General features: G+C 32.6%; 2 protein-coding genes across 2 annotated transcripts in view; both read left to right on the top strand.

Moving 5' to 3' along the window:
- LOC144964350 (uncharacterized) overlaps window positions 1–13,223 on the top strand; it is a gene marked incomplete in the record, with an annotated part of 71,030 nt that overhangs the window by 32,426 nt on the left and 25,381 nt on the right.
- Window positions 1–13,223, top strand: part of LOC144963871 (limbin-like) — a 14,523-nt gene that overhangs the window by 525 nt on the left and 775 nt on the right. Inside the window, exons 2-15 of the mRNA XM_078897820.1 lie at window positions 163–373; window positions 687–793; window positions 2,633–2,701; window positions 3,638–3,781; window positions 4,565–4,656; window positions 5,700–5,777; window positions 6,214–6,367; window positions 7,830–7,919; window positions 8,757–8,837; window positions 9,089–9,199; window positions 9,692–9,916; window positions 10,796–10,875; window positions 12,545–12,704; window positions 13,097–13,165. Coding sequence (XP_078753946.1) covers window positions 163–373; window positions 687–793; window positions 2,633–2,701; window positions 3,638–3,781; window positions 4,565–4,656; window positions 5,700–5,777; window positions 6,214–6,367; window positions 7,830–7,919; window positions 8,757–8,837; window positions 9,089–9,199; window positions 9,692–9,916; window positions 10,796–10,875; window positions 12,545–12,704; window positions 13,097–13,165 — 1,671 coding nt within the window. The remainder of the gene's footprint in view (window positions 1–162; window positions 374–686; window positions 794–2,632; window positions 2,702–3,637; window positions 3,782–4,564; window positions 4,657–5,699; window positions 5,778–6,213; window positions 6,368–7,829; window positions 7,920–8,756; window positions 8,838–9,088; window positions 9,200–9,691; window positions 9,917–10,795; window positions 10,876–12,544; window positions 12,705–13,096; window positions 13,166–13,223) is intronic.

Raw genomic sequence — 13,223 nt, 5'->3', positions numbered from 1 at the left:
CCACCTGACGCCATCTCTCTTATCACTCTTCTCTCTCCCACCTGACGCCATCTCTTTTATCTCTCTTCTCTCTACGAGTCAATAATTCATGGTAATTTCTTTTTTCTTTCTTTCTACTTATTTTTAGACATTTTATTTAAGTTATTCTTATATTGATTTCAGATATACGATACAAGTACCAGCCCAGATGAGATTAAAATAACGATGACATTCACACATCTGGACACATCATCATTAACTGTTACTAATTTGGTCATGGAGATTGACATCAGTCCTTACTTTAAAGCATACTGGGATGTCGGTATTCCTGCTGGATCTACGCTTACAGATAGAGACAAGGTTTCATATACCCATGGGTCTGCTCTTACTGCTAGTAAGTTTTGGTCGTTGCCTATATACGATATAATATTGTAATACATTCCATCCATAATCATGGAAAGCCCTGTCATTTCTTAGTTTAAACATAATCATTGAAATCCATTTTATGAATTTTGTTGCATTTTCCAAATACTTTTAAAACCATGGGTAATTGATTTTTGTTTGTTTGTTTGTGTATTTTGGTATACAAGTTTATGGTTGTATGTCATTTTAAATTTTGTTTAAATTGAAGCATTATTAATTAAAAAACAAAAAACAAAGAAAAGTTGTATCAATTGAAAACAAAAGTTTGAAATATTATTTCACAGCCAATGACTCAGTGACGATATATTTTGTTGCTAAACCCACTGGCTCTGGAGGAACAGACTTACCAGAGGGAGAGACGTCTCTCTCTGGAACTGTATCGTTTACACATGTAAGTACCCGATCTTTGCTGTGTTGGCCGAAGGGACGCGTTGAAAATTAAAAGATTTTAAATAATGGTCTAAAGTAATTTTGTTTGAAAATAATGTATAATTCTGTCCACTTAAGAATTCCAGGTTCAACATTTGATATTATGATGAAAGTATTCAATCAATTGAAGATGAATCTCTGCTAATTTTTAAAATATGATTGTGTAATGGAATTTTTTTTTTTTTTTCATTGTACAAAAGGCTTGATTTAAAAAAAAAAATTGTCTATAGCTTTATGGAGACATATTATAAACAAGCATGGGTGCTTTAACCTATACAAATAATGTTTGATTCTGTTGTTGGTACAATATTTAATGAAAGAAACATATCTGCTTTGTTAAAATGGTAGAACAGTGACAGAGTAATGCAATAGCAAATTCACCCTATTTTCTCTTTCCACTCTTTTTTTTCTCTTTCAATATCTTAAATTTTTCTATAACTGAATTGGAGTTTTCTTATAACATTAGAAAATGAGTCAACCTCACAGGCTAAATGTCATTCAACGACCCTCGTTTAAGATTTGATTAAGTAAATAACCATAACTAATTATTTGATATGATAATTAATGAATAAAGTAAGACTAAAGAATTAAGCCTCTAAAGTCAAGACGGTGAAGGGGTGATCTCTTCATTTATGTTAATTGTTGATGGAAGGTACAATATCAATAAGAGTAAGTTCTCCAGATTTTTCAATGCAATTTCTATGAGATAAGACAACATCAAAATTTCCATTGAGGGCTGTTTACCTGGAATTTTATTATTTATTATTTTATTGTAGTCCTTCAGAGCCATTAGGCTCATGGAGCCAGAGTTTATCCTGGTCTCCAAAGCGTGAAACAGACAATAGCAATTGCTTGCTACTCTTTTGATAGGACACTAGCCTATCGCAAAATACTTTCCATCAGATTTAACAGATCCAGCTACCCAATCACTGCTGGTGAACAGGGGCATCAGAAAAAATCTTGATGGCACCCGGGATAGATCCCAGTCCCTTTGTGGGTGAAGCGAGTGCTCTACCAACTGAGTTATCGTGACCCCCGTTCACACGGAATATGGAAGGATTTTTCTTTTAATCTTTGACATTGGAGCCGGTTTAACTTTAAAGTGGAGAAACATTATGTTTTACTATTATCTTCTGAACTGCAATTGACAAAAAATTATCTCCTATAATATAATGAATAGTTTTACTCCTCTGTGCATCATGTCTCATTCTACATGTTATGTGTTGCTGTTGGTCAGGGAACCTTTGTAAAGCACTTTGATCACGTTTTGTGGATATTGCGTTATATAAAAGCTCACATTTAAATTATGAGATCTTGAGATCATCTTCCGATTAAAGCAAACTGATCCCGATGAACAACAATATTTATAAATTCTGTGACGGAAGAGCTTTTAATTTTGTCAGACCACTCGTCTGGAATAGATTATCTCAAAAAATAAGAGAAGAGAAGACAAATAAAACTTTTAAATCCATGTGGAAACAATTTTATTTCACAGAAACTTTTTTTGTAATTTGGTAGGTCATTGTCATGTAATGGTTTAGGAATAATTGTTTCGTTTCTGTCAGTCTTTGTTAATATTAATTGTCAAATTTTTTCTTTTGTTTCAAACTGTTTAACATATTAATTTCTATAGTGTAAACTGCATTGAACATTATGTAAAGTTTTGTTTGTGCACCATATAAATAGCATATTATTATCATGCATGAGCATGAATTTTTATGACCAATAATCCAATAAGCCAAACTTAATTTTCAAATAGTCGGTCTTATCTGTTCAATTGTCATCTTTCCCTTTTTTTCAGAATGCAGTACAATACGGAGTATTTTATCCAAGTATATGTGTGGCCAGACTCACGAATGTCAAAAACAATGTAAGTTTTTTTCCATTCTCTTTTAGACCCTGATAAAAAGAAAAATATGTTTTGGTCAAAGAAGTTTTATTTAAACTGAAAGAAATATTTTAGATTGTGATTCCAAATATACTCTTAAATCAACAATTAGATTTATTTTTATTCTATAAAGTCTACAAATTATCCATATCTATATATCTATATAATATTGAGGTATTTATAGGTTATGTAATACCGATTTCTGTGTATTTCTAATGTCAATACTTTAATCCATCTCTTTTCTTTGCCACATCTGTTGTAAAATTTCCAAAAAGGATGAATAAGGTTTATGATTATTATTATTATTTAAAAATCATTAGTATGTGTCACTTATGATAGATATCTTTTGATTACTGGTCTCTAGTGGTACAGAATTTAGATAAGTCCTTGGAAAACCTCATTACGATGATGACACAAAGGACATGCTTCGATACCCTCCCCTTGCTGCCAGTCAGGGCTAGAATTGAGCACTAAATAGCCCTTGTCTGCTTTGGTGTATTTAAGTCTTCTGCCCTCCTCTACATTCAACACATTTTCCAACCATAGATACCTCTGAGAAAGCTTAGATTTCATGACTTAAAACTGTTAGCATCTCCTAAAACTAAACTTTAACAATTAGTGTCATGAAATTCGGACCCACTAGATGGAATGATCTACCTCAATCTATAAGATTTTCGAGCTCTATAGATATTTTCAAAAATACGTCTAAAACTTATCTTTTCATTAAATACTTAGCTGATTGAATTTTTAAATTTTATGTGACTTACCTATTGATGTTTTTGATGCCTTTTTCATGCTCTTGTTGTCGGTCAATTCATTTGATCTTTTGCTGGTATTTTCAATTGTGAAATATTATTAGAAATGAATTTTTGTTGAATGTTTTATTATGTTTTGATTTTATTTCTTTACGTTTCAAAGGTTGTATATCAACACGGATTCACAGCTTTGGTTTTCTTCATCCTATTCTTTGCTGGAATCGGCTTGACTATCCTTTTCATCTGGCTATTTCTGATGCTCCAGAGGAGGAGGAAAACTTCTTCAGTTTCCCCCTCAAAGTCTGAGGTGAGACATTCATTGTTGCATCCAAAATTATTAAAGACACACTCAGATAAATGGGTAAACGATAAATGGATATCATAAGATTAAGTAAGCTGATAATCCATAAGGGTTTCTGTTGCATGTAACAGACTGTAACAATTTCCTGCTACCTTTTGGATATGATTCAAGTTTATTGTAAAGTACTTCCACTACATCTAACAGTGCTAGCTACAATAATCTCTGTTGGAGCAGTAATGTGGTTAGAAAAAATAGATTCAACTGAATCCTTGATTGATGATGTTCCCTTGATTGAGAGTCAAATGGATTTCTACCTGAGCTATTAGGACCTCCATATTAAAAGAATGTGAGTACAACCGTAGCGCTTAACAAGCGGCTTGTACTGTTTAAGTGGATTTTTTTTCCATATTGATACTGGAATTACAAATGAATCTATGGAAATACACTAAACTGAGCTTTTAAATTGAGCTTTTTACAAAGTGCAATATCCACTAAACATGCTCAAAGCACTTTACAAAGGGTCCCTGGCCAACAGCAAAACTTAACATGACGCCTGTTAGGCGATATTACAATCTTTTTCGGACAGAGACAATGCCAGGTACTCATTTTACACCTGAGTACGGTGAAAGAATGTGAGTAAAGAGCCTTTTCCAAGGACTCAACTATGCACCGAGCGAGGCTCGAGTTCAGGACCTGTCGATCCGAAAGCGACTGTCATACCACTAGACCACATCGCTGCACACACTAAATAAATAAGCACATTAAAATTGTTTTTGTTCTTTTAAACAGGAAAAACGTTTCCGTGATAAGGGAAAGAAGGTTGTCATGGATGCTAAAGCTGCTATGAAGAAAGGAATGACCAACGCTATTAAAGACTTCAGGTATAGTGTGCTGGTTTGGTAATGAAGCATAACAACAGACCTGCCTAATACTATTAAAAATTTGTAGAAATACGAATTTTTGGCTCCAGCAACAGAACAACATTCGACTCTTTGACTCAATAAATCTTGTTGAAAAGGAAAGTTTAGTTTCATAGAACCTATATCCAGGTCTTTGGAGCATTGTTGGATCATGTTTAGGGCAAATTATTTATTTCTAAAGCTATTTAAAGTGACTTTTTCTTTCTTCCCTTGAAAACTACGAATTTTTGAAATTTCAAGTGGGCAGCTCTGTAACAGGGATGATATATTCACGTTCAGAATTTATGAGTTGTCTAAAGAGACGCTCAATCGACAGTTGACTATGGTAATTTTTCTTGCTTTAAAAAAAAAAAATTGTTTTTACTGACCAATCACAACTGTGAATCAATGTTCTGATTAAATGAGATGCCCCTTATATAATCAGATTGTATACTTATTACTCTTGTAGAGTATAATTTAATAATATAAAAAAGTAAGAAAGAAAAATTAAAGCTGGAATCACTTATATTGGATATTGGGATGGATAGATAGTGGATGTGACAACTAAACAGTATACATGAGAAATGAGAAAACTGTGGACTTGAAGATGAAAAAAAGTCTTGACTGCAACTGTGATCGATATACGTCCGTTTGTTAAGCAAGGGCTTTTCCAACTGAGCTATTCGGACCCCCAATAAAGAGTGATTAGTAACTCCAGTAGGTAATTTTGTTTTTCAACTGTCTGAACTACCAAGAGATAGGTGCATACATGTTTGACAACAAGAACAAGGAGGGTTGCTTACCACACAGACACACACACACACACACACACACACACACACACACACACACACACACACACACACACACACACACACACACACACTTGCTCTTTAAAATCTTTAAATTTTCCATTTCCCATTTTCCATGGGAACTTTCCATTTTTGTTAAGGGTGAGATTCATTTTCAATGTAAATATCCACGAATCCACGATTAATGATTTTGAATTTCTCTCTTGACTCCAGTTTGATTGCATGGAATGACAGCATTATTTTGATTCTGGCAATGAAAGACAAGCTTCACATGTTTCGAGAAATGGACAAGTGAGTTTTGATTGGTAGTAACTTATCACAAAAGCACATTTTTTATTAATGAAATATATTACAAATTAAAAAAAAAATTCAATCCTTTAAAAAAAATACATTTTAAGAATAGTGTTAAATAAAATAAATTATAATATTATGCTAATGGTGTGGACTCAAAAAATTAGGAATTTTTATTTAATGATTATGGAAATAACGGCTTTTATGAATTAATTGATTGATTTGTGTTTTGAATCATTCATTTATATCTCTAAAGATTATCACCATCACTGTCATTCACCACCACCACCACCGTCATCATCATCACATCATCATCATTATCATCATTGCCATCATCGTTAACATCATCATCAAAAACAACATAATCATCACCATAACGACCCCACCACCATTACCACCGGTGTCATTGTTGCTGCCAAATCCATTTTATTAACAGCCTGGATATTCTGAGCACAATCCACGTCGACACAGATCTGGAAACAGAACAAAATGATCAGGCAGTCCAAGCCAGTATGCTGCTAGTCCAAGGATTACGATACAATGGAGATATTTCCAAACCTGCTGAGGACAAGGCAAACTCCAACATGCAGGTATGACCACTAATTAAAGAATATAAATAATTACGAATTGAGGCATCCTGAAGGTTAGATTGGTGACACTGTAAGTAAATGGTTTAATTTTTAAAATGTTCTTCAAATTAAAGAGTTATCTCTGTACGCCACCAATCAGTGATCTCCAGCTGTTATAAATTTGTTCATTTTCAATTGCCAATGTAATCTTGTAAAAATGCGTCATTGACGGTTGAAGGAAGGAGATTCTACATAGTTGGTGTTAGGGAAGGAGATTTGCGCTTTGTTTTGAGAAGTGCGTGATTCCAAAGGATGGAGTAACTGCCTCAAGTGCTGTTCAGCAGCATGGAGGATGATCTTTTTGAATTTTGTTCAGGTGCTTTAGTTAAATACACAGTTTTCTCTTGCCCGCTGATTGTTTTTCTCTCCATTAATATGGTTTTGGTTCAGCATTCAAATTATTCTCCGTTTGATCATATTCCCAGTGTTCTCTTCCATTTTTTGAAGTATTTATTTAGCATTTTTGTAGGCTACATATTACTCTAGTTGCTCTTTTAGGATTCCTCTTTAGTTATTTTGCCCGTCTTTTTTCCCCAAATAGTTATTGAATCAATGAAGAAATCAGTTGATGGACTGAATGATTTCTCTCTCATTGATACTCCATGTTTCATTGATCTCTTTGATTTCTGTGTTATGTATTCGGTAGAACTTGCCACAAGTACTTCTCAGATTCACTATCTCAAAGTGCTAATCATATAATTGCAGTTTTGCATATGAAGTTAAGATCAGATTGTTGTATTTATTTTGTAGTTGTTGCTGTTTTTCTTTTTGTTGTTTTTGAAGGAGGGTTTGCACCAAATATGTATATCATTTGTTCCTTGTTTTGTTTGAAGCCTTAAAATCATATCATATTTTAAAATATCAAAACACAAACGTCAAGGTTCCTTTGAAAAATAAAACTAAACAAACTTCTAAGATATGAGAAGCCATTGTTATTAAAAAAACAAAAAACAAAACAAAGAGGGATAAAAACATCTTTCAATAATTGTGTAATAAAATGTGTAAACATGGCATCAGGTGCATTGAACATGACAAGAAAAGTTTATGAATATGTCTATTTATTTCTTATTTTATCTACTTTAAATAAACTCGCTTTCGTGTTCTATTTGATTTAAGTTGAAAAATTTTAATCGATTTTAATAATTGTCTCATTTTTAAATTTTATTTTGAATCTAGTGTGCTTATTTTTTCCTCAAGACATATTACCTCTCACAGCTTTTTTGCAGTCAAGTATTTATTTTATGTTGATTAATTTGTACTTTTCCATCAAGACTGCCATTGGTTTGATGGTTTTCATTGAAATTATTCAATTTGCAAAATGATATTATTATTTTGTTGTTGTGATTGATGAGTTAGAGAACCAATATTTACCAATATTAATTTTTTTCTCTCTTTGAAAACAAAATTCCTCTACAAACAATAGAATCGTCTGAAAGAGCTGGATAAAAAGTTGGATGCTGATTACAAGAAAGACCTGGAGTCTGTTTACATCGATGCAGAAGCGAAAAATAAAGTGAGTCTGTCTTTTCTTTTTTATAAGAGAATGATAGTAATCATATCTTATATAAGCTCTAAACCAGGATGGTTGACTGATTTTTATCCCCCTGAGAATTAATTTTATATCTCAAAGCAGTTGATCAATGTTTACATTTCAACAAATGTTTTAAGAGGAAATTTTAACAGTACTTCCAAGATATAAATCTGATATTTGATTTTGCATTTAATTGAGTTTATTCAAGTGATTATACTTCAGATGGCCCATTTGCTTACATATTATTGATGCTGTGCATTTAGCCAAGCTTACCAACATACACAACTATGTGTAATCTTAAACGTTTGGTTTATAGTCTATTTAAAAACAACCTTATCATACAAATGGCTGTCTAAAAGCAATAACAAAGAGCTGAGTGACATCAATTTTGTTAGATCTATGGAAGCAGACTAAAACTTAAACAAATCGAATTAAGTGTTATGTCAGATTTTTGTTCAGGCCCCTCTATCTGTTAACCAAACATACCTGAACCCTATTCATATCATGTCAGATGTTAAGCGCTTTAAACAAGTTTGAAGGATGTTCCGCTATATAAATGCTCAAGTTTTTAAAATGTTTACACAGCATAGTGAACTAGCAATTTGATTAATTGGAAATTTCTTTGTAATCTACCATTAACCTATCCAAAGGGTAGCAAACAATATTCACATCCTGTTTTTATGCTGCAAAAGTTAGGATGAACTCAAGTTTCATCAAACCCTAGGCTCAAAAAAGAGATTCAATTTTAGAAAACATTTTGAAAAATTGAAATGAATTAATTCCCAATGCATATTAAGAGCATTACTCATTTCCAATTAGGAAAAACTGGGTGAGTTGATGAGAAAACACAAAGATCAACGCCAAGAAGCTGTCAGGATTGTGAAAGACTTACCCGAAGAGGTCAGTTTGTTTTAGATACTTATAATTTCACTATGAAATAGCAATTTTGTCCTATAAAAATATCTTAGCTATAGTTAATATTTATTAAATTATTAAATCTGTATAATCCATATTGTTGTTTAAGATCCTGTTTACACTCCTAAATCTACATAAAAAGACTCGGGAACTTATTCTGAAAAAGTATTTTCTAATGCTGTCCAAATAAATGAAATTCTCTGCCATAAAATACATGAAATATGCCATTTTTGCAGGAAAAGAAGCAGGTGATTGACTTGATGGATCAGCAGCACCAGACAGAGGAGAATGAATTGACATTTAAACTTGGATTGGAACAAAATGAAGAGGCAGAAAAACTCAGAAAGGTAAGTTATATTCATGACTAAAATTATAAACTTTGCTGTTGTCAATCATCATTTTAATTATTCCTTGGACTGAGTTATTGTTGTCAATATTTAAATTTTTTTCAGTAGATTCAGAGTCATTTAAGCGATTGATTAATAAATAGAGGTGCCTAAACGAGTCAATAAAATGGAGATAAAGATAAAGGGAGTAAATCTGACTCATGAATGAACAACACAAAACAAACGACGTTTCGGCCTTTGGCCTTTTTCAAGTAAACACAGAATACATATCTATTTATATTGGATTGTCATAATAATATAGACGAAAATTTGTAAATGTGTGTGTGTGTGTGTGTGTGTGCGTGTGTGTGTGTGTGTGTGTGTGCGTGTGTGTGTGTGTGCGTGTGTGTGTGTGTGTGTGTGTGTGTGATTGTTTGCTTTTTCAAGTATTTTGCTAAATATTTAAAATTACAGTTAATACCCTTTTTCTTCCTTTTTTTTTCTTTCTTTCAGGAATATAGTATTCGTAAACGCATGGGAATAAAGGATATCCAGCAAAGCTACATTGCAGACGTGGTCAATGAAGGACATTTGAATGGGCAGAAGGCAGAATGGCTCATAAAACTTCACAAACAACAGCAGGAGGAGATTCATCGCAAGTACGATGAGGAGATTTCTAAACAGAGAATGAATCTGGAAGAGAAACTGGCCAGGCGAAGGGCCCTGGCTCATGCAAGTGTAAGTGTGATAACAAAATAAATTCATATGATATCTTTACCAGAATAAGACAATGGTTCTAGTCTCAAGGGCTTCAGGATTTTGAAAATACTGGGAAGCAGATCTTATTCGAACTCTCAATATCTCTTATTCTATGATTTTAATCATGACTGGACCATATTTTATGACAAGCAATTTCCATTTTATTTTCTGATTCCTTACATCGATATCTCCTCCAGTTACACTCATCAATCACCCTTAATTATCTTATTTTTGTCGCTATTTAGAAAAAAAAATCAATTATAGTTCCTTAAATTGTTATTTTCTTATTTATTGCACATCATTTTGCTTATATTCCTGCTTCTTTACAATTGAACATTTTCTTTCCTTTCCCAATATTCTTTAATTTTTTAATCATTTATTATGATGATCATTTCTCTTATTTTAAACTCTTCATCATATTTATGTCCAATTTATCATCAATCCATACTGACTGGAGACTACCCTCTTTATCAATTATTTTTTTAAACCATTTTTTAACATTAATCAGCAAACGTAGAATGAAACAAATACATTTTTGCTATTGGTCAACCAATAATGAAATATGTTTTAAATTCAGATTTTATATCGTGCAATACTTTTTCCAGAATTCTCACATCATCTGAACATTTTTTTTTTATCTTTAAGATAGTAGACAGAACAATGCAATAAAGCAGAGTAGAGTTAGAGTAAGGGCTAATTGTCTTGCAGAAGGAAAAAATAGCATGCCAACAAGTTCCATTTGAACTGTCGTTAGGGTCTTAATACAGTGCCCAATACATCGACTTCCTTTTCCTTACTCTCTAAGGAGATGCTTAACTTTCTTTGCTAGATCTCATTTTCTTTCTTTTTTACTTTCAGGAAACCCAAGAAGACGATCAAACAGAAGTTTTGAATACGATTGCGTCCTTACATATAAATCTGATTCAAAAAATGAAAAAGTATGTAATTATTCATGAATTTCATTTTCTTGAAGAAATGGTGGCACTGTAATGTAGTGATACTGTTAAATTTGATAAAAGGAGAGATGTAAAAAAAACCCCCAACAAATTAATAAAATCGTTTTGCATTAATTCATAACATGTTGAGTTGTCTCAGGAAGTGGTGCATAGAATTTTGCCCTATAAATAAATGAAAGCAATGAATCTCACACGCAATCACATCGAATTCTCAGAGGAGAGTAAGGAATTCTTTTTCCAAATATAGATTGCTTTGCATAAATTGTGAAGATAAAAACAGAGTATTTTCCATTTTAAATGATTGAGTTTGGGGTTTACTTTTTTTAAAGACCAAGGTCAGAACAAACTGAAATGTTTCACGACATATTTATAAGACATTCAAAGCATAATTGTCCTTTTGAAAATTTGAAAAAAGTATCAAAACAATCCAGAAAATTCCAATGGTGTTAGTACAAAAGTGATCAGGAGTTACTTCTATTCTTGAAAACACATGTGGGGGGGTGGGGGGGGGGGGGGGGGGGGTTGTGCATTGACTTCATTTAGATTATATATTATTTCATTGTTAAATTAGGATAATAAGGATTTTCGAAGAATTCGAGACTATATGTAATTTCGTTGAGATATGATGCATCAAGTGGATATTTTGTTTTGTTTAGAAAGTGATAAGCGGAATGTATATTTTTTTTACTCCAGACCATGTTCCTGTTAAAGAGAGGGTGGAGTTCAAAATTGCCACAATGGAGTTAAATTTAAATGCCCAAATGATAGAGCACCATTTTATCACTATGGGCTTCTTGAATTGCATAAACCTGCTAGACCACTCCAAGCTCAAAATGAACGACTAATGGTTTTTCCCATAATATATAAACTATCTCTGACTGAAAAACCCTCCTCTGTCAGGGCCTCAAAAGTATTTTAAAAATTAGATAAAGAAACCAAAGACGCCCCCAAGCTCATGACTTTTAGGACAGTCTTTCTGAGTCGTAATAGTATTAACGTTTTGTGTCACCTGTTATCTTTGTATGTGTAACGCCTTAGAGCACTTTATGAATTCTGCGTGCTATATAAATCAATTATTGCATATTACTATTACATTACATATTAGCGGGTGGTTGGATGGGAGCATCACCCTTGAATCGTATACCTATGATGTTCGCATGGGTGTACGATCCGATAGTGATGTCGTTTCTTCTTCTCTTTACTAGCCTATCCTGCTTCTTTGGTTTGTGATTGTATTTTTGACAGGGGATCTTTTTTTTCTGTAAATCTTCTGCCTGTTTGTTCTTGGTTATTTATAATTTAGCTTATGATATTTTTAGGTTATGATTTTGATTTACATTTGTACTATTTTTGTTAGATTGCTTGTTTTTTTGTTTCAGCGGTCTCTCATATAACCTCAATTGTGTTGGAAGAGACCTAAAGCAACAAACAAACAAACAAACATTACATATTACATATCAGCATGAATACTACGAGTATCATAGGGAAATGGGACACATAATCATTTTACTCTCATATCATAGGGATTTAAAGTAAAGTGAAGAAGAAGTGTGATTCTCAACTTAGTAACTGAGAACTTGAAATGTATCTTCAACCTTTTGTATAAATCAAATAGCAAATAGTAAAGAAAAGTAATTCTCTCCCCTTTAAGGAGCAGACACCTCTCACCAGACCAGATTGAGGACTACATGAATCAGGCAAGACTCGATCTTCAAAATGTGAAGTTAAAAATGGATTCAGATAAAGAAGTTCAGGAAGAAGAATTGTTCAAGAAACTGAGTAACCAGAAGAGGAAAACTCTCGCTGAAAAGGTTTGCATAAAATTGATTGACCGTCTTTCTTATAATCCAGAAATATTTATGAGTAGCCATTTAAAACTTTAGTGTCAATTTTTTAAAACCCAGAATAGCTGATAATTTATTTTGTCTACTGTTTGTTTCTAAAAATATTAGTTTTAGTAAATATTTATTTATTTAATTATTTGTTTAGTCATTTATTTAAAATTTAATTTTTTTTGCTCACCTTGTAGACACATTTTATGTTTTTGACTGTAATAGTATTCTGGACATGATATTTGTTTGTGTTTTTTTAGATATGGAATATCTCAACCCTATTTGTTTCTCTTCTGAAAACGTTGCTATATCATCCTCGTGAATTTAAGACGATGATCGCTTACATTCTCATTCATTGATTATTTCTCCAGATTGCAGAACACCAAAAACAGCTTCAGGACTATATCAATAGGAGTAAAGCTCAACAGACAGAAGGACCTGTTGGTACGCCATTGTATTTTTCTCAAAATAACTGTGTGAATAAAAGATGTTTGGAAT

This window comes from Berghia stephanieae, chromosome 2 (assembly GCF_034508935.2).
Source record: "Berghia stephanieae isolate SIO BIC M18660-M18661 chromosome 2, UCSD_Bste_1.3, whole genome shotgun sequence".
Taxonomy (NCBI): domain Eukaryota; kingdom Metazoa; phylum Mollusca; class Gastropoda; order Nudibranchia; family Aeolidiidae; genus Berghia; species Berghia stephanieae.
The sequence above is the reverse complement of the archived record's forward strand: the minus strand, read 5'-3'. Positions and strand labels throughout refer to the sequence as shown.